At 44.0% G+C, this 24,726-nt stretch overlaps 3 protein-coding genes across 8 annotated transcripts in view; 1 reads left to right on the top strand and 2 right to left on the bottom strand.

Moving 5' to 3' along the window:
* The window catches only part of LOC121460756 (SAP domain containing ribonucleoprotein), a 58,310-nt gene extending 49,261 nt beyond the window's left edge, over positions 1-9,049 (bottom strand). Inside the window, exon 1 of one of the 2 annotated variants that reach the window (XM_041671309.1) lies at positions 8,904-9,049. In XM_041671309.1, coding sequence (XP_041527243.1) covers positions 8,904-9,002 — 99 coding nt within the window. In that variant the 5' untranslated portion in view covers positions 9,003-9,049. The remainder of the gene's footprint in view (positions 1-8,903) is intronic. The other variant, XM_041671301.1, reaches the window with a different exon arrangement.
* Positions 9,050-9,250: 201 nt separating this feature from the next.
* On the top strand, positions 9,251-12,589 carry Ormdl2 (ORMDL sphingolipid biosynthesis regulator 2). 3 transcript variants are annotated; one of them, XM_041671324.1, is made up of 4 exons: positions 9,251-9,331; positions 10,363-10,616; positions 10,780-10,931; positions 12,112-12,585. In XM_041671324.1, the coding sequence occupies exons 2-4, from the start codon at positions 10,443-10,445 to the stop codon at positions 12,245-12,247; spliced, it is 462 nt and encodes a 153-aa protein (XP_041527258.1). In that variant the 5' UTR covers positions 9,251-9,331; positions 10,363-10,442; the 3' UTR covers positions 12,248-12,585. The 3 variants fall into 3 exon arrangements, with proteins under 3 accessions (XP_041527258.1, XP_041527268.1, XP_041527275.1); XM_041671334.1 differs by having other exon boundaries at positions 9,257-9,331; positions 10,442-10,616; positions 12,112-12,584; XM_041671341.1 differs by having other exon boundaries at positions 9,282-9,331; positions 10,317-10,616; positions 12,112-12,589.
* Positions 12,590-12,609: 20 nt separating this feature from the next.
* Positions 12,610-24,653, bottom strand: Dnajc14 (DnaJ heat shock protein family (Hsp40) member C14). 3 transcript variants are annotated; one of them, XM_041671214.1, is made up of 7 exons: positions 24,512-24,651; positions 22,580-24,042; positions 18,283-18,389; positions 17,427-17,546; positions 14,223-14,383; positions 14,028-14,130; positions 12,610-13,885 (listed from the first exon to the last, which is right to left on the bottom strand). In XM_041671214.1, the coding sequence occupies exons 2-7, from the start codon at positions 23,984-23,986 to the stop codon at positions 13,675-13,677; spliced, it is 2,109 nt and encodes a 702-aa protein (XP_041527148.1). In that variant the 5' UTR covers positions 23,987-24,042; positions 24,512-24,651; the 3' UTR covers positions 12,610-13,674. The 3 variants fall into 3 exon arrangements, with proteins under 3 accessions (XP_041527148.1, XP_041527158.1, XP_041527168.1); XM_041671224.1 differs by having other exon boundaries at positions 24,482-24,586; XM_041671234.1 differs by lacking the exon at positions 14,028-14,130 and having other exon boundaries at positions 13,696-13,885; positions 24,512-24,653.
* Between the last annotated feature and the right edge of the window lie 73 nt (positions 24,654-24,726).

Genomic DNA, 24,726 nt, shown 5'->3' with positions numbered 1-24,726 from the left:
AAAAAAAAAACAACTTTTTTAACTCCTATGAATGAAAAGAGATGGTTCTCACAAGGAGAAGAAGATGATGATGAAGGTCAGCTCCCAATTGCAAGTACTATCCCTGACCAAGATTCTAAATCCACAAAAGTAGCTTACTTTCCCTTCAACAACACTGGGAAAACACACACACATACACACACTAAAATAAAATTGTAATCTATTTGAATGATTGTTTTTTTAATAATTAAGGGGAGACAGTTCTAAAAGATTACTCTATCAGCAACATGGAGGGAGGGAAAAAAAATCAATCTTCAATCAGAAAATCCAGTGTCCTAATGGCAGATTCTCCCTACCATCCAGCTATGGTTTTACAGTATGGTAGTAGCGGGTCTTCCCAACACAGTTTCTGTGTCAGAAGCTTGGTCCTGAGTGTAGTCGTGCTGGGACTATTAAAAAGTAGAACAGGAGCTAAAAAGATGGTTCAGCAGTTAAGAGCATTGGCAGCTCTTCCAGAGGTCATGAGCTCAGTTCCCAGCAACCACATAGCAGCTCCTAGTCATTTATAATGGGATTTAATACCTTCTTCTGGCATGCAGGTGTGCTGCAGATGGATCACCATTATACATAAAATAAATATAAAAAAATTAAACTGAAAAGACATTTTGCCAGGCAGTAGTAGTGCACATCTTTAATCCCAGCACTTGGGAGGCAGAGACAGGAGGATCTCTGTGAATTTGAGACCAGCCTGGTCTACAGAGCAAGTTCCAGGTGGATCCAAAGCTACAGAGAAACCCTGTTTCAAAAAACCAAACAACAAACAAAAAAAGGCAGAGCAGCTTGATCAAGTGGCACACCATAGTAATCCTACCAATTGTGAGGTGGGAGCAAGAGGATCAAGATTTTAAGGCCAGCAAAAACATCCACCCTACCCCCCCCTCTCAAATGTGGAGCTTACTGGGAACTTCATCCTAGGAAGGAATTAATACAGTTCTTTAGGCTAATTCTCCAAACAATGAGTTCATATAAAAGAGTAAGAGTGGCCTGGTATGGGCTTGTAATCCCAGGTGGCCTGGTATGGGCCTGTAATCAGGATGTGGAGGCAGAGAGACCAGGAGTTCAACACCAACCCAGGTCAGCTTGGATTCATTACATGGGACCCTGCCCTAAACTCTCACCTCTGGCTTTCAGTTCCTCAAAACTGCTGTGACCATTCCGTCATCTACTACAAGGCTGTTACCAGAGCAACATTATGCTGCTGGGGCTTTCAGTTTCCAAGATTGGGAAATAAGGAAAGTACAACCTCTGGTATTTTGCCATAATGGTAGAAAATTGACTAATAAACACTTATTATCCCAAAAGTGCTATTACATATACCATATATGCATGTATAAAAATAATCATTTCAGAATTAGAAGTTCAGCTGGCTTAATATCAACAATGAACTAACTAAAGGACCTCTCCTTTAGCTAAATATATCACCACAAAAAGAAATTCAACACCCTCCCATAGTCTATAATATTTAGGTTTTTACTGTGCTGTTCCTATGTTGTACATCAAGTCCAGAACCTTATGCAGGATGAGCAATTACTCTACCTCTAGAGCTATATATACCACAGTCCTATTACACATTTTAAATCACACAGTAGCTATGATTTCCCATGACAGAGCTGCACAAAATTAGACCACATCAACTCCTTGTCATGCAAAAGCAAGGGCATTCTGGGGATCCTCTCTTAGGGTTTACAGTTAATGGCCTATGGGGGATTTCTTCAGTGGTGTAACCAACAGTAAGTGCCCCTGCCATAATGAAAACTCACTGGATCATAGGGAAAAAAACCAACTACATAAGTAAAAGGGGGATTACTTGGGAGGAGAAAGTAGGTTAGTGGGAATGAGAAGAGGGCAAGAGAAGGTGGGGGGGTACCTAAATATGATCAAAATACATTATGTACATGTATAAAGATACCATATGAAACTCATTTTTTCATTTATAAACAATATATGCTAATAAAAAATTTAAAATATTAACATATGAAAGATGCCAGATGGCAAAAAAACTGGAAATCCTAGCTCATCAGGATTATCTTGTAAGGAACAGAGCACGCCTGAAAAATGCACACAGCATACAAATGTAGGAGCAGGTACCTCCTACATAAGTGATTTATAAGGGGCCACAAACTGGGGATTCAGGGTTTCTGAGCTGTGGACTATCCCAGTTCTGTCACCCATTCCATTGTCAGACGTGTCTCCCTTTTTCTTAACAAACTGTCTCCATTTCTACCAGACACACACTTTTTCAATCAGTAAAAATGTATACTTACCAACCTTACAGACTACAGAAGGAATACTGATGGGTAACTGACAGAACTAGGAGAGAAGACACCCACATCAGAAGTCTCAAAATTGTCTGTAACTCCTGCTATACTGGGAATTTAACAACCTCTTCTTTCCTCCTTGGACCCCTTTGGGCACCTGAATCACATGCACAATGCTCATACACAGACACTAATTAAAAAACAATTTTTAAAAGTTTGTTGTGCTGTTATGTCTCCTAGGAATGTCAGGAGCTGCACTATTAACGTCTCAACATGACTGCATAACAAGAGCTGACAACAAACACACTAACACGGAGGGAGGGGCAAGTCCAGGAACCTCAACAGCTCACAATGAACTACTGGCAACTAAGGAGTTCTGAGAGTGGGAGAACAGTCTTCCCCAGAGACGAGCATAACAACCCCAAAAACACACAAATAAGGAATATTATACAGACTGAGCAGGTTGTACTTATGTATTTAGGTGTGTTTATGTAGAGAGAAAGACACACACATGTAACAACAATTAATGAAAAAGAGGCCATGAATTTGAAAAAGGGGGTATATGGAAGAGTCTGGAAAGAGGTAAAGGAGGGGGTAAATGATGTGATTATATTAAAATCTCAAAAACTAAAAGAAATATTTTAAATTTAAAAAGAGGAGTATAACTCAGCAGAAGTGACCACCTGCTATGTATGAGCTGGAGGAGATGGTACATACATGTCTGTAACCCCAGGACTCAGAGGATAGAAGCTGAAGAATCAGAAAAGACCAAGGCACCCTCAGCTAGATAATGAGCTTAAGATAAGCCTGAGTTATGAGACCTTATTTCAAAAAATAAAAATAAGTAGGTATATATGTGAAATCTTCTATTTAAGAATCAACTCTTGCCGGGGAGTGGTGGTGCACATCTTTAATCCCAGCACTCGGGAGGCAGAGGCAGGCGAATCTCTGTAAGTTCGTGGCCAGCCTGGTCTACAGAGCAAGTTCCAGGACAAGCTCCAAAATTACAAAGAAACCCTATCTCAAAAAACCAAAAACCAAACCAAACTAAACAAACAAACAAAAAAAAGAATCAACTCTCCAATAACATAAAAACTAGTTGAGGGTTGGAGAGATGGAGCTCAGTCTTGAGCTCCACACTAAAAACAAGCTAGGTTTAAATTCTACCTTTACCACCTACACCTATGTATTACTGAAAAGTAATTTATAGTTTCTGTGCCTCAGTTTTCTTATCTTTAAAATGGGACGGGCGGTGGTGGCGCACGCCTTTAATCCCAGCACTCGGGAGGCAGAGGCAGGCGGATCTCTGGGAGTTCGAGACCAGCCTGGTCTACAGAGCTAGTTCCAGGACAGGCTCCAAAAACCACAAAGAAACCCTGTCTCGAAAAAAACAAAACAAAACAAAACAAAAAAAAAGGGAATACCAGAACCAATTTTATAAAACAATTATGAAAAATGAAAATCTAAAGTAGTAAACCAAGTGTAGTAGCTCATGTTTATAATCCTAGCACTCATAGGTAGAGGCAGGCAGCCTAAACAACAGAGTCCCAATCCAGCCTAGGCTACATAGCAACTCTGGTATTTTGTTGTCTTTTCAAGACAGGGTTTCTCTGCGTAGCCCTGCCTTTCCTGGAACTCACTCTGTAGACCAGGCTGACCTTGAACTCATAGAAATTCCACCTGCCTCTGACTATAACGGAATAGCTATTACAACTCCTGCCTCCTGAAGGCTAGGATTAAAGGTATGAACCACCACTGCCTGGCTTGACCCTGGTTTGTTTCTTTTGATTTTCTGTTCTTATTTTATATTTTTTTTAAAAAAAAGTCTTGTTTTTTAAAAATGGTCTCTTTTATTGAGACCGAGTCTCTCTATATAATGCCTTCGTTATCTTGGAACTCTCACTATATAGAGAAGGTTGGCCACAACGAATTCAGAGATTCACCTACCTCTGCTTCCCAAGTGCTGAGATTAAAAGTGTTTACACAAAGTAACCTGATGATCTGGGGCACATAGAAGAGAAAATTCTGACAGTTTTCTTTTAACCTCCAAATGTATGACATGGCACAACTCACCCTAACACACACACACACACACACACACACACACACACAAATAAATGTAATTAAAAAAAAAAAAGAATGTGAGGCCGGGCAGTGGTGGAGCACATCTTTAAACCCAGCACTCAAGAGGCAGAGGCAGAGGCAGGCGGATTTTTTTGAGTTTGAAGTGAGCCTGGTCTGCAGAGTTCCAGGACAGCCAGAGTTGTTACAGAGAGAAGGCTCTTTCTGAATTAAGGATTACCTTGAGTCTAGGGTTAGACTGGGTTAGAGAGAAGCCCCATCTCAACCTAAAATAAAAGACGGTTTGGAAACAGCTCAGCAGGACCCAAGCTGGGATCCCCAGAGCCCATACAATCAGATAAGGTAGCATGTAATCCTAGCACTCCTACACTGAGACAGGAGGCAGACACAGAAGAATCCTCAGAAGCTGGAAGGCCAACCTGCCTGGCATAGGCAAAATGGAACAAGAGCTCCTGTCTCAAACAAGGTGGTAGGTGAAAATAACACTAGAGATTGTTCTCTGACTTTCACAAATGTGCACGTCCGCATTTATACAAAGGAACACATAAGATAAAAAAAACAATAACAAGAACCCCACCCTCTACAACAACATTCCAATTTACTTTTATAGTCAGCTTCACTAACCTTCCAAATCATTAGCAACAACATTTACAAGTTTCAATAACACAAATACTATGACATTAGACACTATTATTGACCTCTGGTTCCCTCCACTGTAGAGTTCCTTTTAGCATGATTAATTATAAATTTGGTTGTTATAGTTCAACCACAAGTCAGTCTTTCCAACTGAGTCAGAATGCCTATATTGTCACAAAATTTTCAGAAATTTGCACTTGATATAGACTCTATGTATCAATGCAGACATTTTTATCCTTCATGCTTTAAACCTTGTTCCTTTCTTCTGAACTAAAGTCACCAATTTCTCTTTATAAAAATAAAAAGAGCCTTTTTTTCTTTTTCTTTTTGAGACAGGGTCTTTCCCTGTCACCCTGGGTGTTCTGGAACTTACTATGTAGACCAAGTTAGCCTGGAACTCATAGAGATCCACCTGCCTCTGCTTCCCAAGTACTGGGTCCACTAAGCCCAGCTTAAAAACAGTTGGGCTTATGTAGTTTTGGGTTTTTTTGGTTTTGGTTTTTTGTTTGTTTGTGTTTTGTTCTTGGAGGGTTTTTCGGGGTTTGGTTAGTTGACTGGTTTTTCAAGACAGGATTTAGCCCTGGTTGTCCTGGAACTCACTCTATAGACCGGGCTGGCCTTGAAATCAGAGATCTGCGCGTCTCTGCCTCCCAAAAACTGGGATTAAAGGTGTGCACCACCACCACCAAGTGGAAACTGGGTTTTTTTTTTGTTGTTGTTGTTGTTTGTTTGGGTTTTTTTTTTAGGTATTAAAAACCCTAAATCAGCCGGGCGGTGGTGGCGCACGCCTTTAATCCCAGCACTTGGGAGGCAGAGGCAGGTGGATTTCTGTGAGCTCGAGGCCAGCCTGGTCTACAAGAGCTAGTTCCAGGACAGGAATCAAAGGCTACGGAGAAACCCAGTCTCGAAAATCAAAAAAAAAAAAAAAAAAAAAAACCCTAAATCAGCTGGGTAACATGGTACCTACCTTTAAACCCAGCACTGGGATATGGAGGCAGGCAGATCTCAGTGAGTTCTAGGCCAGCCTAGTGTCTATGTATCAAGTTTCAGGCCAGCAAAAGCAACACAGAGAAGCACTATCTCAAAGATAAATTAAATAAAGTAAAAAGTCTAAGTCAAATCAAAACGTCAGAATATTAAATCAAGATGAACATTAGAGCCTAACATTGTCTTCAAAGCTAGAATTTATATGGGTTCTTAACCAGAGGTCTATGGACTCCTCAGGGCTAAAAGGTAATTTTATGGAGCCCCTTAAATCGCATGCAAAGTATTGTACATGCCTTTTTCTGGGGAGAAGGTCCATACCTTTCATCAGAGTTTCAAAGATATCTGTGACCTCCAAAAGTTTAAGAAGTGCTCTAGAGAGAAAGCAAAGACAAGCAACCGTGATTAAAGAGTAAGCCCTGCTCTGGCCCTCAGGAGCGCCTCATGTGCTCCTATCTACATAGTACTGAGATCAGGTCGGAAGACACAGATGGGATTCACTCAATCAAATGCAATTATCAATATGATGGAAGGAGGAACTCCTTAAACAAGTGCAAATCCATAAAGGAAAGTCATAACTAGTTCTAACTAGTGACTTATTCCAGGATTTCAAAAGGGTACAAATAAGAAAATATCAAGATAGCTCACTAATTTTTAATCTCTTTCACCTACAAATTAATTTTCTGTGTATACTTTGTAACATGTACAACAGTACAGAACTCATACAGATAACTAAAATGAGGTAGTTGCTACATTTTTTCTTACTTGTTCAGATAATCATTAGGAAACCACTGAAAATTCATTCCAGCAACTAAAATAACATAAAAACCCACTAATGAAGTTGAGATCCAATAGTTAAGAAACATTTGCTGTCAAAAAAGGTGATGTTCCCTGGAAAAACTAAATTATAAGGACTTTTTCTACACACACTTCACTTACATCTTTTAAAGAAAGACAAAAAAACTCAAAAATTATGAAGGCTTTTTCAAGATTAGAAATGTTGCGGGGGGAGCTGGAGAGATGGCTCAGTGGTTAAGAGCATTGCCTGCTCTTCCAAAGGTCCTGAGTTCAATTCCCAGCAACCACATGGTGGCTCACAACCATCTGTAATGAGGTCTGGTGCCCTCTTCTGGCCTTCAGGCATATAGACAGAATATTGTACACATAATAAATAAAAAAAAAAAAAGAAATGTTGGGGGGGGACAGGAGCAGGTGTCTGAAGACACCTGAAGAGAGCATCAGATTCCTTCGAGCTGGTGTTCAGGTGACTGGAACCAAACTCAGGTCCTCCAGGAGAGCAAGAGCTCTTAACCACTAAACCATTTCTTCAGACACAATTATCAAGCTCTAAGAAAAAAGGGAAAGTTTTCAGGGCTGGAGAAATGGCTCGACAGTTAGGAGCACTGGCTGCTCTTTGAGAGGAGTCAGGTTCAGTTCCCAGCACACGTGGAGACTAACAACTGGCTGCAATTCTTCAGGCACACAGAAATACATACAAACAAAACACCCGTACTCATAAACTAATATTTTTGAAAAATCATCTCAATGCAACAAATAAAACAACAACAAGAAAATAGAAAAACAGGCATGATGGCACATCAGAGACAGAGGTAGGAGGATCTCTGTGAGTTCCAGGCCAGCTAGAGCCACATATTGAGATCCTGTCTCAATAAACAAATATAAATTTTTAATTTTTACTAAGTTTGATTTGTACCAGGTTCCCAGGATAAGGTGACCAAAACATTTAACAGCAAAGATACTTGTGAAAACAAACAATAATCAACAAAGTTTCTTAATTCTTCCCAAAAAGATTAATTATAGAAGTGTAAGTCTACATATAAGAAAAGTACTATGATTACCAAAATTTACAACTCAAAATAGGTCCTGTGGTTCAGAATGTCAGCAAGAAGTGACACCAAGGAGTGCCAGAGAGATAGCTCAGCGGTTAAGAGCATTTATTGCTCTTGTAGAGGACCAAATTCTGTTCCCAGCACCCACATCAGACTGCTTACAGCTGCCTGGAACTCCAGCTCCGGGGATCCAACATCCTCTTCTAACCTCCCCGGGCATGCACCACACATTCCCACAGACGCATACATGTACACAACAAAAATAGATCTTAAACAAACGAACAAACAAAAATAACACCAAGAGACCCGGGGGGTCCTTCCCAATGACAGACAGCAAAAGTAAAATCCTAACGTTTTCAAACATACTTCATATATTTCCAAAATCCTACAGCTATCCGTTCTCTGTAGGGGGAGGGAAACAGTCTCAAGAGAGGGCAGTTTTCCAGAGAAAACTCAAAAAAAAAAAAAAAACTTTAAGGGCTAATGTGTTCGTCATTTTACAAACTCTTGAGCGGCCTCTGCCCCACGCTTCCACCGGTAAACCCATTTTAAGGCCTCTCCTTGCTTTCAAAATTCGAGTACGGGGGCGTAACCCCACCTAGTTAAAAGAGAATGGAGACATCTTCTGGGTTATGTTTGCGACAAGTCCAGGCATACATGCAAAAACGCCGATATATGCTAACTGAGCAATCTCAGCCGTGGGACGAGAGGGGAACACATCAATCTGAGAAGAAAACCTAATTTGGGGTCCGCATGGGCCCCGGGGGAAGGACACTGACGTAATGCAAATCTAATGAGAAAGGAGAAAGGTGAGAAAGGATGGGAGATAATACAGCAATGAGGAGAGGGCTGAAACAACAGGTAAAGACAGCAATAAAATCCTGAGGAGAAACGGGGCTTAGGGCAGGCCTAAGAAAGGAGGCACAAAACTACAACGGAAGCCAGGAAAGAAGTATAAGCGCATAAAAGAAAAACACGTAGAAGGCGGCGCAGGATCCCGTGCGGGATTCGGGCTCCAGAAAATCCCACCTCAGCCTTCCCCGCGTAACGGTACCTTCAGCTTGTGCAGCTCCACCGTCTCGGTCGCCATCTTGCTGCGCCTTAACTCCTCCAGACCCAGCGCTGCCCCCGCCTCCAGGGGTCTAGGCTCCATCAACCAATCGCCGTCGCTCTTACTCCGACCTCACACCAACGGTTCTTCCCATTGGTCAACGGCGGCGACGCTCTCACGCCTCTTGGCCACTTTCCAGGACTCACTGAAAAGCTGGATCCAGGGAAGGGCGGGATTTGCATAACCTAACGATAGAAAAATTGACCAATTGCACGTCCCCGCTGCACAACCAACCAATGATTGGGGATAGCGCGGATTCTGTTCCACCAATAGGAAAAGCGCAGACGGGACGAAAGGCGGCCACTTCCTGGAGACCACAAGTGTGAGAGCCCTCGCTGTGCCCCAGCCGGACCGGCTTCTGGAGCTCGCAGGTAGGGGCTGTGCGGAACTTGGAAAAGGTTACCGAACGAAGCTGATGGGAGTACTGGGAAGGGCGGCGGCGAATACGAGTTCCCGTGAAGAAAGCCTTAAACGACTTGCGAAAGTGGGACTCTGGGAGGAGCCTGGGCGGACTCGGTACCTGATTTGGGGAATTTGGGGACAGGCAAGAGCAGGTAAAAAATAGGCATTAGAGTTAGCATAAGTTTAAATGCCAAAAGCTCCTCTAGAAGGGTGACGGCTCCATTGCTTGAGGGACTGAGCTCAGGTCCCTTCCTAGATTAATTGAACAACTGGGTAAGTTCTTGCAGCGCCCCACAATTCACAGAAGGGCTGAACCTACTGGCTGATAACCTGCCATGAGGGTGAGAGACAGAATAGACAAGACAAGCCCTAGAAAAAGATGAGGACCAGAGGCGGCTTTACTCTCGGTACCTTATTGGTCCTTTCATAACTGTATAGCTTTCTTATAGAACTCTGGGTGTGGGTGACCTCCTATGATTTCAAGAAAGTAAATTAAAAAATACTCCCGACTGCCCTGATGCTTCGAGTGAGTGTCACAGCCTAAGCTTACTGCTTCATGCTATCACAGAAGCGCAGAGATGGAAGTGAACGAAATAAACCACTGTGTGGGTGGGTGTGCACACTAACGATGGCAGGTATGGAAGTCAGGACAGCTTGTAGGAGTCTGCTTCCACTGTGTGCATCCTGGGGTCCAACTCAGGTCTTTAAACTTGGTGGCAGATGCCTTTTCCAGATTAGCCATTTCAAAGACCCTCTTGCTCTTTTGTTTTGGAGAAATGATCTCACTCTAGCCCAGGATAGCATCAAACTCAAGACAGTCCTCATGGCTCAACCTCCCAAGTAGAGGGATGACAAGCATGAGCCACCACACCCAGCTGCTTCCGTCTTCTCAAGTTTTAACAAAGTCTTCAGTTTTTCCTTTGTTTTTTGTTTTGTTTTGTTTTTGCATGATAGGGAAATTCTTTCATTCCCAAGAGTTCAGGGGATTTTGGCTTTTCAGGAGACAACTGGGGAACAAGCTCAATCAGGGGTTAAGAGGAAATTGAGTTGGACTCCTGCCTGATCCCTCATTGTGGTAGGATGAATGTGGGGGTGGCACACAGCGAAGTGAACCCCAACACTCGAGTGATGAATAGTCGGGGCATCTGGCTGGCCTACATCATCTTGGTAGGACTGCTGCATGTGGTTCTACTCAGCATCCCTTTCTTCAGCATTCCTGTTGTCTGGACCCTGACCAACGTCATCCATAACTTGGTGAGCACTAAACCACACCCTTGTACCCAACCCAGGTCTATCCCAAAACAAAACAAAGTCACCAACTGTTTGGGAATGTATGTCTTCCTTTTGGGATCTTGGCATTGCTCCTGCCCCAACGACTACTTTCCAGCCCTCACACTGCCCCTTTCCCTCCTCCCAGGCAATGTATATCTTCCTGCACACAGTGAAAGGGACGCCCTTTGAGACCCCTGATCAAGGAAAGGCTCGGCTGTTGACACATTGGGAACAGATGGACTATGGACTACAGTTTACCTCCTCCCGAAAGTTCCTCAGCATCTCTCCCATTGTACTGTGAGTCTGGGGTAGAGGAGATGCTGGCTCATCAGTGGCTCTACAAACCAAGGAAAATAAGTGTACTAAGAGTGGGGCTTAGTCAGTCAGGTTCTTCCCACACAAGCATAAGGACTTGAGTTCAATCCCCAGCATATATGTAAAAGCCAAATATGGCCACACACAACCATGGGTGCCTATAATTCCGGAACTGAAGAGCTAGAGGCAGGAAGATCCCCAGGGCTTGCTGACCAGCTAGTCTACCCAAAGTACTGCACTTCAAAGAGACCCCAGCTTAAAAAAAAAAAAAGTGGAAAGCAATCAAAGAAGATTCATGTTGCCCTCTCGTCTCCAAGCACACCGACACATGAACATGTACCTGCACTTACACACACACACACACTACTGTATGTGTATAGGACTAGTACACTAGTCCTAAGCCTACAGAGATTATTATAAAGTAGAACATAGTAGTTAAGCTTTCCTTGCTGGTTCCATGGTAATAAGGAAAAGAAGGAGGGACTGAAAATAAATCAAACTCCTATATGAATCCAAGTGATTTTACTATTTTACAGTCCCAAAAGAAGCAAATAAGTAGCCGGGCGGTGGTGGCACACACCTTTAGTCCCAGCACTTGGGAGGCAGAGACAGGCATATCTCTGTGAGTTCAAGGCCAGCCACCTAGTCTTCAAGAGCTAGTTTCAGGACAACCAGGGCTACTACACAGAGAAAGAAACCTTGTCTCAAAAAACAAACAAACAAAAAACAAATAAAGGCAGAACTGATTAAAAAGTAAAACTGATTTGGGGAAAGGAAACAAAAGGCTCCAAAAGTAATACAGGGCAAAACAGCTTTGGCTGTCGTTTGCAGTTTGTCATTAACAACCAGCAAATGGGCTGGGGTCTTGCTCGGTAGTAGAGCGCTTGCTGCACAAGCACAAGGCCCTGGGTTTGGGCCTCAGCTTGGGGGGCGGGGGGTGACAACAATTAGCAAACAAACCGAGGTATAGTCTCTAGTTACAGATACCTTCTGATCCTATCCTAAACCTCATTTAAATACTGTTAATTTAGCTGGAGTAGTTTTGGACTACAAAGACTATGCAGTAAAACTAGTGATTGAAAACAGAAAAGATGATCACTAGAAAGTCATGAATGTGGGTATGGAAAGCCAACGTTTGTCACCCTGGTTTTTTTCTCCCTAGCTACCTACTGGCCAGCTTCTACACCAAGTATGATGCTGCTCATTTCCTCATCAACACTGCCTCGCTGCTCAGCGTACTGCTGCCTAAGCTACCCCAATTCCATGGGGTTCGTCTCTTTGGAATCAACAAATACTGAAAGATGAGTTGACAGTTGTGCAGGCACTGGAACAAAGAGATAAAATGGCTTTCCCTTCTCGGTGCTCTTCTGTATCTTGGAAGTCTGGGAGACAAGATAAACCTTTCTGAACTCCAAGAAGGAAGAAATTGGAAACTGGGGTTCCTGAGCCCAGCCTTAATAGGGTCAAGATTGTCTGAATCAGGAAAGGTGGATGAGGTGAAGGGCCACACCACTCTCCTCTGTACAGCAAGAAGCCATCTACACTTGGGCAGCTTGTCTGATGATTCTGTTTCCATGTCTCCCAAACCTACCACCTTCAAGTTCTGTTTTGCTGTATATTTTCCTTAAAATAAAGTCTTTTCAGTTATGACTGAAATTTGATAAGCCAGAAGAATAGAGAGATGTTCTCAATGCTGGAGAGGAAATGTAGAATCCTGACTTACTATAAAAGATTTAAGCAAATTTTTATCACTACTCCTTTGATCCAATACAGGGTAGCCTTCACTCTCAGGTAACAACAAGGAAAGAATTCTCAAATAAGAAAAAAGTGCTCCTGAGCTAGGTGTGGTAGCACGCACCTATAATCCCAGCCCTCAGGAGGCAGAGACAGAAGAATCACTGCAAGCTGGAGGCCAGCCTGGTCTACACATAGTAAGACTCAGTCTCCAAAGAAAACAGAAAAGAACTCACAACTACATGAGCAAAGAAAAGAAGGAAGATATAAGTTGCCAGTTATATTATTTATAGAAAGATAATCCCCTGGCTTTAAATAGATATGTACATACAAATATGAACAAACTTAAAAAAATACAAACCCTTGGCTCACAAGGGGCCCTCTGGGAACCCCTCCATTCTTCCCCCTCACCCAAGGGCACAGGGCATAAGTCTGCTTTTTAAAAATTAATTAATTTTGGCCATCCTTGCAAAAAACAAGCCTGAAGTTAGGTGGTGTCCCATAAAGCGAAAGTCAGAGGAAAAATTCAGTTTCCACTCTGAATTCTGTATCTCCAAAATTAGGACTACATGCTTTTTCTCTTAGCTAGTACATCAGAGTAAAGGGGGAGGAACCCCTGAAATGGGTTAAGAAATAAGATACACTCATTTAAAAAGGGGTGTGTTTCATTTGCTCTGAGAGCAAATAATAAAGGCATACAGAGCCCAGAGAAGTCACCAGTTCCCACACCTTAGGAACGCACTAACTGGACTAGGTCCAGCGCTGACTGGACTAGGTCCGACCCTAAGTTCTTTGCTCTGGCCACCTCCTATTTCTTTGGTATTGTCAAAAGACAAGATTCAGTTCCTAGGTGTTGGAGAAGAGGGAGACTAGGTCAAAAATTTAAATTTTTCCCTTTTTAAAGTATTTAAAAAATAAACAAATTCCATCCTGTGCTGTACACAGCCCTTTTGACTCCCTGACATGGATTTGAAGAAGGAAGAGAAGGGTGTCAACGTTGGAAGGGCCGCCTCACTTTCTTCCGCCGTTTAGGTTTGGCTTCTCCCTTGGGTACTGTACTGTTGGGCTTGGAGGTCGAAGTGGCCCCAGGGCCAGGCTGAGGCGCAGCAAAGAAGTTCCCATTGGACATCTGCCCTGGGGGTACTTGAAAGATCCGGCTCAAGAAATCCTGCAGGTCAGCAGGAGGGGCCTCTGGAGTGGCCCTGAGGGAGAAAAGATAAAATGAGGCAGGAGCCATAACAGCTACCAAAATTAACTACACTGGGTCAGTTCCCAAACCTAGAGAGCTAGGCTTCTGAAACCATACAAATGAAATAGTGGTTAAATGAGAGAAGCATCACCAACCTCTGCCGACCACTGGTACCTGGTACCCGAGAACCAAATGAGATATGGTAAGGAACTCTATGGGTATCTGGAGAGATCCCCACACGCTGGCATCCAGCCCACTCTGCAAACAGAGATAATTACCCAAAACATCCATTCATAGCAAATGAGATAAAGAAATATGATCTTGTATTTAGAGGTCAGAAGTGTGTGTACCTGTGATATCATAGACCTTTCCATCCATCAGTGCAAAGTAGGTGATCTTGAGGCCCAGCATGCTTGACTCTGCCCAAAAGTCTCCCTCCTCAGCAGGATGCAGCCTATTACACTCAGCACAGTATCTGGCATTCTTAGGTTCCCGATCCATTTCAAACCTCCTGCAACCCAACACATAATTCCTTAATGCTCTTCAAGTGGTCAGCACTGTCAAATACGACCATACAATAAGTTATCTTTACTCAGCTATGATATCTGCCTCTCCATATTCTACCTTCAACTTTCTTTTAGTTTGAGGCAGGGTCATGGTATGTAGCCGAGGCTAGACTTGAACATATAATGCTTCTACCTTAGACTCCTTAGTGCTGGTACTACAGGAGTATATTCCATACTCTGTTTTCACATTTCTATATTTAAACTATGTTTTCTTTCTTTGATGTCTTATTAGCATATAACACAGACACTGATGGCTTTAATTCTGTTTCACACATGTGTACAGTGGTACTTTGGTCCTTTACCTCCTATTACCCTCTCTCTTACTCCCACTGATACCCTCCTCTTCCCAACTAACAATCTGCTCTCATGTCCTGGCCTTTGTTCGTTTGGGGGTAGTGTAGTGACTTAATCAGTTTCATTAGGGTTGCTTACAGGGCATGGGCACCTTACCAGTAGCTATACAACTTAAAAATATTTTCTCTCAGGGGTTGGAGAAACAGCTAAATGATTAAGAGCACTGGCTGCTCTTCCAGAGGTCCTGAGTTCAATTCCCAGCACCCATATGGTAGCTCACAACCATATGTAATAGGATCTGATAGCCTCTTCTGGTGTGCACAAAGTCACTCATATACATAAAATCAGTATTTAGAAAAAAAATTCTTCCCATAACTTTTAACTGCCTATAAATCCTCAGAAAGGTAAGGCCTTGTGAACCCTTTACTGATTATATGATATATATACACCCCAAAAAGCCATACTTATGCTAAAGACTTTTACAAAGGTGATTGATTAGAACTAATGCTGACTGTAGGACTTGCATGTCTATAGCAGATTACCTTGGACTATCTTTAGCCCTTTTAATCACCATTCGCTGTCCACTGTGTTTTACCTTACCACCTTGTGACCATTAGGTAAATCCTTTGGGTACACTAACAGACCACTAACTTCCAACTCAGCAGGGTACATGTGAGGCCTACCTGATATTCCCATCAGTGGAGTTAAAAAGTATCTTGAGGTTGGAGAGATGGCTCAGGGGTTAAGAGTGCTGTTGCTCTTGCCAAGGACCCAGGTTTAATTTCCAGCACCTACATGGTGGCCCACAACCATCAGTAACGTTGCAGAAGACCCAACTCCCATTTCTGATTTCTGCAGGTACCAGACACACATGGTGCATATATATACATGCAATCAAAACACTTGTACACACATAAATAAATCTAAAAGAAAAAAATTTTAAGTTCTTAATTTATAAATTTTGCTCTTTATCTATAAAAATATGATTAGTAAGATGGCTCAGTGGGTAAAGGCATGTGCCACCAAGCCTGATGACCTCTATTCATCACCAGGGTTCACATGGTGGAAGGAGAGAACTCCATCAAGTTGTCTCAGACTTCCACTTCCACACCTCTGTGTATACAGTCATGCTTGTAAGCAAGCAAATATACATATATAAATGTAATTTAAAAGATTAAGAAAAAAACCTCAGGAGCTGGAGAGATGGCTCTTACAGAGGACCTGGGTTTAATTCCCAGCACCCAAGTGGTGGTTCATAACCATCCATAACTCCAGGTCTAGAGATTGTGATACCTTTCTATTTTTTAAAAGGATGGAATCAGTATCATATTTTATTTGATTTTTAAATTTTATTTCTTTTATGTGCATAAAGTGTATGTCTGTGTATCATGTGCATGTCTGGTGCCCTTGGAGGTCAGTAAAGGGCACTGGGTATCAGATTCTATGGGACTGGAATTATGGATGGTTGTGAGCCACCTACCATGTGGCTACTGGGAATTACCTGGGTCCTCTGAAAGAATAGTTAGTGCTGGGGGCTGGAGAGATGGCTCAGTGGTTAAGAGCACTGGCTGCTCTTCCTGAGTTCAATTCCCAGCAACCACATGGTGGCTCACAACCATCTGTAATGAGATCTTGTACCCTCCTCTGGCATGCGGGCATACATGGAGGCAGAATGTTGTATATATAATAAATATATAAATAAATCTTTAAAAAAAAAAAAAAAGAATAGTTAGTGCTCTTAACCGCATCTCACCAGCCCTCGGTGCCCTCTTCTGACCTCCCCCAGCACCAGGCACACAGGTAGTATGCATACATACTGGCAAACTCACATAAAATACAAAAAAATTGTAAAAAATAAGTAAATAAAAACTTTCTGAAACTGTGAGCATGTTTGAACGAGGTTAGGCATATAACCAGAATCTATGTTCCCAGGCCAAGGCATTCCTATGTGGCTACCGAATTAACTTTTATTCCCTTTTGGTGAGATAGGAGCTCACATAGCCCAGCCTGGCCTTGTGATATATCGCTGGGAATGATCGTGAACCTCAGCTCTTCCCACCTGTACCTCCTGAATGCTGGCATCCTAGGCATGTGTCATCACACCTGTTTTATGAGAGCTGTATTTTGGCATCAGCGGTTGAAATCCTCAATCTTTTTATTTTAAAGATTTGTTTTCAGCCTGGCGATGGTGATGCACGCTTTATCCTAGCACTAGGGAAGCAGAGGCAGGTGGATCTCTGTGAGTTTGAGATCCAGCCAGGTCTACAGAATGAGTTCCAGGACAGTCAGGACTACACAGAGAAACCCTGTCTCCAAAAATAAAAATTAAAAAAATAAAAGATTTTTTTTGTATACGTTTTAATATATGTGTGTATGCATGTAAGTACGTGTGCATGACTGCTGACGCCCTCAGAGCCAGAGTCTGGCTAGAGCTGCAGTTACAGACAGCAGTGAAGCATCTGCTGGAGGTGCTAGTAGCAGAAACCAGATCCGCTGGGAAACAGCAAATGCTCTTAGCCATGAGCCACCTCTCCAGCCCTAAATCCTCGGTCTTAGTAGTAGGGCAAACGTGGCAGACTTGGGGTCCTTTCACTCATCCTCTGTGCTCCTGTCATCAACGACACTCAGAGGAAGGTCTTTGGCTACCCAATCACTAAGCTGCAGCTGTCATACTCCTGTCGTCCTGTTTCATACCTATGCTTTCCTTGGCATCGGCTACACATCATAGTATTCATTGCCTCTTTGAGGTCATCTTGTAGCTTTGACAGAAACTCATTCACTGACCGGCTCAGCTCATTCTCCGCCATTCGTTTCCTAAAAGGAGAAAGGCTTTGTAAGTCAGCGGATTAAGGTACAAAGACAGACAGACTGGATGCCTCAGCAGTGGTTCTCAAGCTTCCTGATGTTACGATCCTTTAATACAATTCCACATGTTGTGGAGACCCCCAGCCATAGTTATTTTTGATGTTACTTTGTAACTGTGATTAATGTCTGATATGCAACCCACCTAAAGAGTCATCAGACCCCCAGATGGGTCACAGTGCACAGACTGAGAGCCACTGCTGATGTGGGATTCCTCTCTGTACGCTATGAATATGTTTTATTACTATTGGTTAATAAAGAAGCTGCTTTGGCCTGTAGCAGGGCAGAATATAGCCAGGTTGGAAGAGATATAGAGAAAGAGTAGGAGGAGTCAGAGAGATGCCACATGCCACACTGTCAAAGGAGGAGGGTGCCAGAACCTTAACCAGTAGGCCACAGCTTCGTGGTGATACACAGATTAATAGAAATGGGTTAATTGAAGATGTAAGAGCAAGTTAGGAATACACCAAAGCTATTGGCCAAAGAGTGTTGTAATTAATATAGTTTCTGTGTGATTATCATTCAGTCCGGGCAGCCAAGAAATGAATTTGCACTGCTCTAGAGGCTGCTGGTAAGCTAAAATGACAACTTAAGTTCTTTCTGCCTCAGAGCCTCCACCCACAAGTTCAGAGTCTTCCACTGAGAATTTCCCATCCACTTCCCCTGAATTTTCCCATTTGAAACTCACAGTTCATACTCCTTCCGCCTCTCTGGGTTGCTGACAATGTCCCAAGCTGCCCGCAAAACTTTGAAGGCCTCTTCAGCCCTGGGATGATGATTTTTATCAGGATGAACCTACCCAAAACACAGAGAATTGATTCATCAGAAATCAATCCCAACCCTCCCCCATTTCAGGTCCTGAATGTGTGCGTGTGTATGTGTGTGTGTTTGCGTGTTTAAGAGCATATCTATATATAAATTTTCTGTCCAATACTATAGCTTGTGGAGAGATCTGAGTTTACACCTAGGCTTTCAAGCTGTATGGCCTTGAATATTGTTATCTGTTATAGATTTTTTATTTTTTTATTTTTTTATTTTTTTTTTTGGTTTTTTTGAGACAGGGTTTCTCTGTGGCTTTGGAGCCTGTCCTGGAACTTGCTCTGTAGACCAGGCTGGTCTCGAACTCACAGAGATCCGCCTGTCTCTGCCTCCCGAGTGCTGGGATTAAAGGCGTGCGCCACCATCGCCCGGCCGCTGTTATAGATTTTTAAGAGGATTAGGTAAGAATATATATGAAGACACATGGGAGATGGTTCAGTGGGCATTAGGACCTGAGTTCAAATCCCCAGAACCCACATAAAAGTGGACCATACAAGCCGGGCGGTGGTGGCGCACGCCTTTAATCCCAGCACTCGGGAGGCAGAGGCAGGCAGATCTCTGTGAGTTCGAGACCAGCCTGGTCTACAAGAGCTAGTTCCAGGACAGGCTCCAAAACCACAGAGAAACCCTGTCTCGAAAAACCAAAAAAAAAAAAAAAAAGTGGACCATACAGAGATCAAGTGTCTATAATCCTACCATTCCTACAAAGAGATGGAAAGCAGAGACAAGAGAATCCTCAGAAGCCAGCTAGTCTAGGATAAGCAGTAGAAAAACAATAAAGAGACCCTGTCTAGACAAGGTAGAAGGCAAGGCCCAATACCTGAAGTTGTGTCCTGGCCCCCACCCCACATATGTAACCTCATTCGCAAACAACAAACACAATTTCCATATCTGGCACAGAATCTAGCTCTAGGGTGATCTGCCATCCCAGTTTGTCTGGAAGTATCCCAGCTCAGCTCTGAAAGTCCCAGACAAACAGGGACAGGTGAAATACCCTACCTGACATTTAAAGCCCTTGCATTTTAGTTTGATTAGCACTCTTAATATAAAAGTTTCCAATATGTTACAACTTCAAACTCATCTTTTTCAATTTCATGTTTTCCTATCTGGCAGAGTGTGGTGGCACACATCTTTGATCCCAGCTCTCTCAAGGCAGAGACAGGCAGATCTCTGTGAGTTCAAGACTAGCCTGATCTACAAAGCAAGTTCTAGGACAGCCAGGGCTGTTACAGAAAAACCCTGTCTGGAAAACCACACACACACAAACTTATCCAAAGTTGAAAGTGATAGCACAGTGCTAAACTCCAAGCAGTTGGATCCTGAGTTTAAGCCCAGTCTCCCCTCTCAGCAAGCTCTTAGCTACTGCTCGAGCACCACGCCTACCCGTCTGCTGCCCTTCTCCCTGCCATGACGGTCATGAACTCACTCTCTGAAACTGTAAGCAAGCTCCTGTTAAATGCTTTCTTTTATAAGTTCCTTTGATCATGGTGTCTCATTGCAACAATAGAAAATTAACTAGGAGACCCTAATATCTAAAACTTTCTACTGCTCTGCCTTTCTGCCCCAGAAATTAAGATCTCAGAAGTTTTTTACATTTTCAGCCTTTCTCCACAAGAAGCCTTTATCTTCCTACAGCCATCTACATTACCCAAAAGTACAGAGATGAGTCTCATCACTGCTAAAAAAAAAAAAAAAAGAATGCTTTTAAACTTCGTAGTCTCAAGCTGATAAAACAGCCTTCTAAAGGTATTCATATGGGGGACTAGGCTATATACGACAAGTCAACAGAAATTCTAGCCCTGACCATTCAGTCAAGTCAGCCTCAGGTGCAGCTTTACACACATTACTTATATTCATAATATAGTTTTAGTTGTACAGAAATAGCAATCGCAGGGGCTGGAGAGATGGCTCAGAGGTTAAGAGCACTGGCTGCTCTTCCAGAGGTTCTGAGTTCAATTCCCAGCAACCACATGGTGGCTCACAACCATCTGTACTGAGATCTGGCGCCCTTCTCTGGCATGCGGGCATACATTGAGGCAGAACGTTGTATACATAATAAATAAATCTTAAAAAACAAAAAGAATAGTTAATTTTCTATTGTTGCAATGAGACACCATGATCAAAGCAACTTATAAAAGAAAACATTTAACAGGAGATTGCTTACAGTTTCAGAGAGTGAGTTCATGACCATCATAGCAGGGAGAAGGGCAGCAGATGGGTAGGCGTGGTGCTCGAGCAGTAGCAAGAGCTTGCTGAGCTGGCTCAGCCTGCCCTTCCAGGGGTCCTGAGTTCAGTTCCCAGCAACCACATGGTGGCTCACAACCATCTGTAATGAGGTCTGGTGCCCTCTTCTGGCCTGCACACATACATGCAGACAGATTATTGTATACATAATAAATAAATTTAAAAAAAAAAAGAAATAGCAATTGCAGGGCGGAGCTTCAGCTCAGATGCAGAGTGCATGCTAGAATGAGCAAGATTCTGGGTTTGACCACCAGCACTGCAAAAAAAAAAAAAAACCTCATTCTCTCAAGTATACAGTACATCAAAACTCCCGCCTACCTAGTTAACAAAAGCAACATATCTTCATGCACATATGTGACAATCATGTCTCTCTTATGATTTATACTCCTTTTTTTCTTCCCTTTCATATTCTGGGTTGTAGTGATATTTCATTTGTATTTTAATAAATAAAGTTTGCCTGGAGTTCAGAGACTAAAACAACTGCTCTGATCAACCTTACACACCAGGCAGTGGTGACATACACCTTTAATCCCAGTAGCCACGTTAGTTTGCCATAGAAATCAGTGGTAGTGGTACACACCTTTAATCCCAGAACTAGCGAGGAATATAAAATGGGAGGAAACAGCTTTCAGACACAGTCTCATTCTGAGATTCCTGGAGGCAGGATCGCCGCTCCGGACTGAGGTAGAGGTAAGAGTCAGAGGCTGGCTGTTTTGTTTTTCTGACCTTCAGGCTAAACCCCAATTTCTGTCTCTGGATTTTTACTAATCGTGCTGCACTGGGTCTTAGAATTCCATGGACATCAGAGGGACAGCACTTGCCCAGCATGCACAGGTCCTGGACTCCACCCTCCATCTCACAAGAGAAAAGAAGCGGTTTTCATTTTCCTGGTCCTGGCACAACCACTGGCATGCACGACCTGAATACTCTCACTCGAGGTCCACACTGCCTCTCTGGGAGAGGCTGGTTTTCTCCATGTTTAAAACCTCCTGTTGGAAACCCTGTCTCGAAAAACCAAAAAAAAAAAAAACCTCCTGTTGGGGCTGGAGAGTCGGCTCAGTGGCTAAAATACTTGGTATTCTTGTAGAGGACCCAGGTTCAGTCCCAGTTCTCACATGGTAGTTCACAACCATCACCAACTCCAGCTCCAGGGATCCACACTCTTCATCTCCTCGGGTACCAGTTCACACATGGTACATGTGCATACATGGAGGCAAATGCTCATACACATAAAATACATCTAAAAAGGTAAGTTCTTGCCAGGTATTGGTGGCACAGGCCTTTAATCCTAAGGAGGCAGAAGCAGGTGCATCTCTGTGTGTTTGAAGTCAGCCTGAGTTTGAGATCTACAGAGCTAGTTCCAGGACAGCCAAGGCTACATAAGAAATCCTGTCTCAAAAAAAAAAAAAAAAAAAAAAAATCTTTAAATTCCTCCTTTTCCTCCTTTACCATTCATGGTGATGCACATTTATAATCCCAGTACTTCAACAAAACAAAAATTCCTTTGTTCAGGTGAGAGCAACTGAGATACTGCCTATCTGGGCCTCCTCGTTATACTAAGTAAAGGATTTCATTTAGCTATTGCAAAGTGAGTGAGTTCAACTCTGTCTGTCATATGACCCCACCCCACCCCCCAAAAAAACCTCAAGACAAGAGACTTTAAATGGGAAGAAAGTAAGCTCCCTAGTTTGAGACGTCCATGACTCCTTCCTAAGAATGTCTCCCTTCACTTAGCTAGGAGTAGAGGCAAGCGCCTGTAAACCACAGCACTCAGAATGGAGGCAGGAGAATCTTGAGTCTAGGTGAGTCTGTCTACATAGTGAAACTCGGCCTCACAACAAAACAAAGGAATGCAATCCTTCAGCTTCAGTAAAACTGGAACAGAAAATACATAAGAGGTACAAGAAGCAAAGGATACTCACCATCACTGCTAGCTGTCTATAGGCCTTCTTTAGTTCAATGTCTGACGCTGTAGCTTCAACCCCCAGCACATGAAAAGGGTTTAGTTCATCCTCAGGAACCCCAGCCATGGTCAAAAGTCTGGCTACTTCCTCTTCTGGCTGGCAGCAGCGCCCTCTAGCGGCAGGCGCATTACCTTGCTTGTTAGTCCTCTGCCTGACCCAAGGCAACTCCAGCCAGTTCCACTGAACTAATCTTACCAGCCGCTGCCACAGTCTGCTATCTCGCAGCAGAGTCAGGCAACGATGCAAGGCTGGAAAATCCAGCCAAGAGAACAGCCGTGAGGTCTTATCCCTCCAGCCTAACCGGTCACCCAGTCCCACCAAAAACCGCCAGCCCAACTGTAGACAACCCAAAAAGAGGGCAAAAGCCAGGAGTAGGAAAGCACCCACGAGCCTAAGAAAACGGGTGACTAGCCCTGCTGCACAGTAAAAGCTCTGGCTTAGAAACTGGACCATCACCTGGGCCCAGTCCCTCAATCTCCCTGCCCAGGCTCCCACCCAAACTCGAAAAAGGTCCAGGTCACTGCCTTTCAGCTGTCTGCAGGCGTAAATGAGATGGCCACAAGTTTCCACGTACTCTCCCACCAACACCAGAAGTTCAATCAGCCACCAGAAGCCCGCTTGTCCAAGCTGACATAGTTCCTCCACTCCCCAGAGCCCCAGACCTCTGCGCTTATCTGCCTGATTTCGTTTTCGGCCCAGCCGATGACGACCAGGGGACCTGGGATCTCTGCGTCCACTATCCCGAGTATCCTCCTTGGTCAAAAGACGGTGTCTCTGCTTCCGAGACGGGGGTTTCTTTCCACTGGACACACGTGGAAAGTCACTGGAAAATTTAAGAGGTTCCTCCTCGTCATCCTCTTCTAACTCTTCATCTTCCCCCAAGGCTGGAGAGGTGCAGTGGTGGCAGAAGCTGCTAGAAGCGCCATCGCCTTCCTCAGAGAAGGTCCCTTCAGGGACTCCAGGGCTTCCCTGGCAGTTACAAGCAGGTGGAATGGAAAGAAAGGAAGGGCTCCCATCCTCCTGGTACCCAGTCTCGTTCTCTCTTGAGAGCTCCTGGTCCACTCCTGACTCTTCCGAAGACGCCTCACTGTCATCGGGGTACCCGCCTTCCCCAGGTGGTCCTGGACCCCTCGGAGGACCATGGCTTGGATCCGACCAGTGGGCTGGGTGTGGGGGCTGTGTGTACTTAGGACCAGAGTGCTCTATGAAGCAGCGTGTACCATTCGGCGCAGTCTCTGTTGAGTTCCTGAGTCCTGAGAATGAAAGTATTTCAGGGTCCACAGAGGGTCCTGATGTCCTGAAGGAGGTACCACCGCTGTGATGGGCTCCACACAACCCTCCTTCTCCGGGGTGCTTCTGGGCCATGACCCCGTGGCTTCCTGAGGATTTTAGGTCACAGCCATCATGAAAAGTTCTATTGCCTGCAACAAAGTTATCAAGTTGGGAATGGTCAAGAATAGAGGCAAGAGACAAAGTTAAACAATGTACCCACTCCCCCTACCGCGTAAATTCAAATTCTTTGGGGGCATTACTAATCCTGACAATAAACCTGAATTAGGCTGACCACAAACCTGCTTGCACCAAACCTCGACCTCAGGAACCCCCTTACCCCGAAATTTTAATTTTTCTTCTTTCCCCTCAAGAAGCTAAACTCTTCAATCTGGGAACTGGGTGTGGGGGGTGGGTGGGGGGTTACCGCAAAGGGTGTGGTCGGGGGGTTGGGATTACTCTTAGAAAAAAGACTGCCTAAAGAGAGAGGCCGCAATCTGTCAGAAAAGGGTGGGGACAGTACAGATTAGGAGGAAAAGCTCAGGGCGGAGCTTAAGAGGTGCCCCAGCAAAAGACCACCCGAGAACCCACCGACTGGGTCCAGGGGCAAAGGCGACGTACCGAACCGCGGCGGTAACTCCTCCCCCTCGAGCAGCTGCGCCTGAGGCCAGGGGGAGCTACGAGAGCAGCTCCCCCGGCTCCGCCTCCCGCTCCGCTTCCGCCTTCCGTCCCCGCCGCGGCCGCCGACTTCCACTTCCGGGGTCACCCGGGGAAAAGTCGGGAAGGAAAGAAGAGCGGTTGGCGGAGGCGCGAGCCGGCGCGGAGTCAATCGAGGG

This window comes from Microtus oregoni, unplaced genomic scaffold (genome assembly GCF_018167655.1).
Source record: "Microtus oregoni isolate MIOR12 unplaced genomic scaffold, Mior012 000001F_ref0000356, whole genome shotgun sequence".
Lineage (NCBI taxonomy): Eukaryota > Metazoa > Chordata > Mammalia > Rodentia > Cricetidae > Microtus > Microtus oregoni.
Note: the sequence above shows the minus strand (reverse complement) of the source record. Positions and strands in the feature narration are given on the sequence as shown.

Coding starts and splice junctions, on each gene's coding strand:
- Ormdl2 (XM_041671341.1), top strand. CDS start 10,443: ATGAATGTGGGGGTGGCACACAGCGAAGTGAACCCCAACACTCGAGTG. Junction 10,617..10,779: donor CCAACGTCATCCATAACTTG/GTGAGCACTAAA, acceptor CCCTCCTCCCAG/GCAATGTATATCTTCCTGCA. Junction 10,932..12,111: donor AGCATCTCTCCCATTGTACT/GTGAGTCTGGGG, acceptor TTTTCTCCCTAG/CTACCTACTGGCCAGCTTCT.
- Dnajc14 (XM_041671214.1), bottom strand. CDS start 23,986: ATGGCCCAGAAGCACCCCGGAGAAGGAGGGTTGTGTGGAGCCCATCAC. Junction 18,390..22,579: donor ATAGACAGCTAGCAGTGATG/GTGAGTATCCTT, acceptor TGTTTTGGGTAG/GTTCATCCTGATAAAAATCA. Junction 17,547..18,282: donor AGGCGGAAGGAGTATGAACT/GTGAGTTTCAAA, acceptor TTCTCCTTTTAG/GAAACGAATGGCGGAGAATG.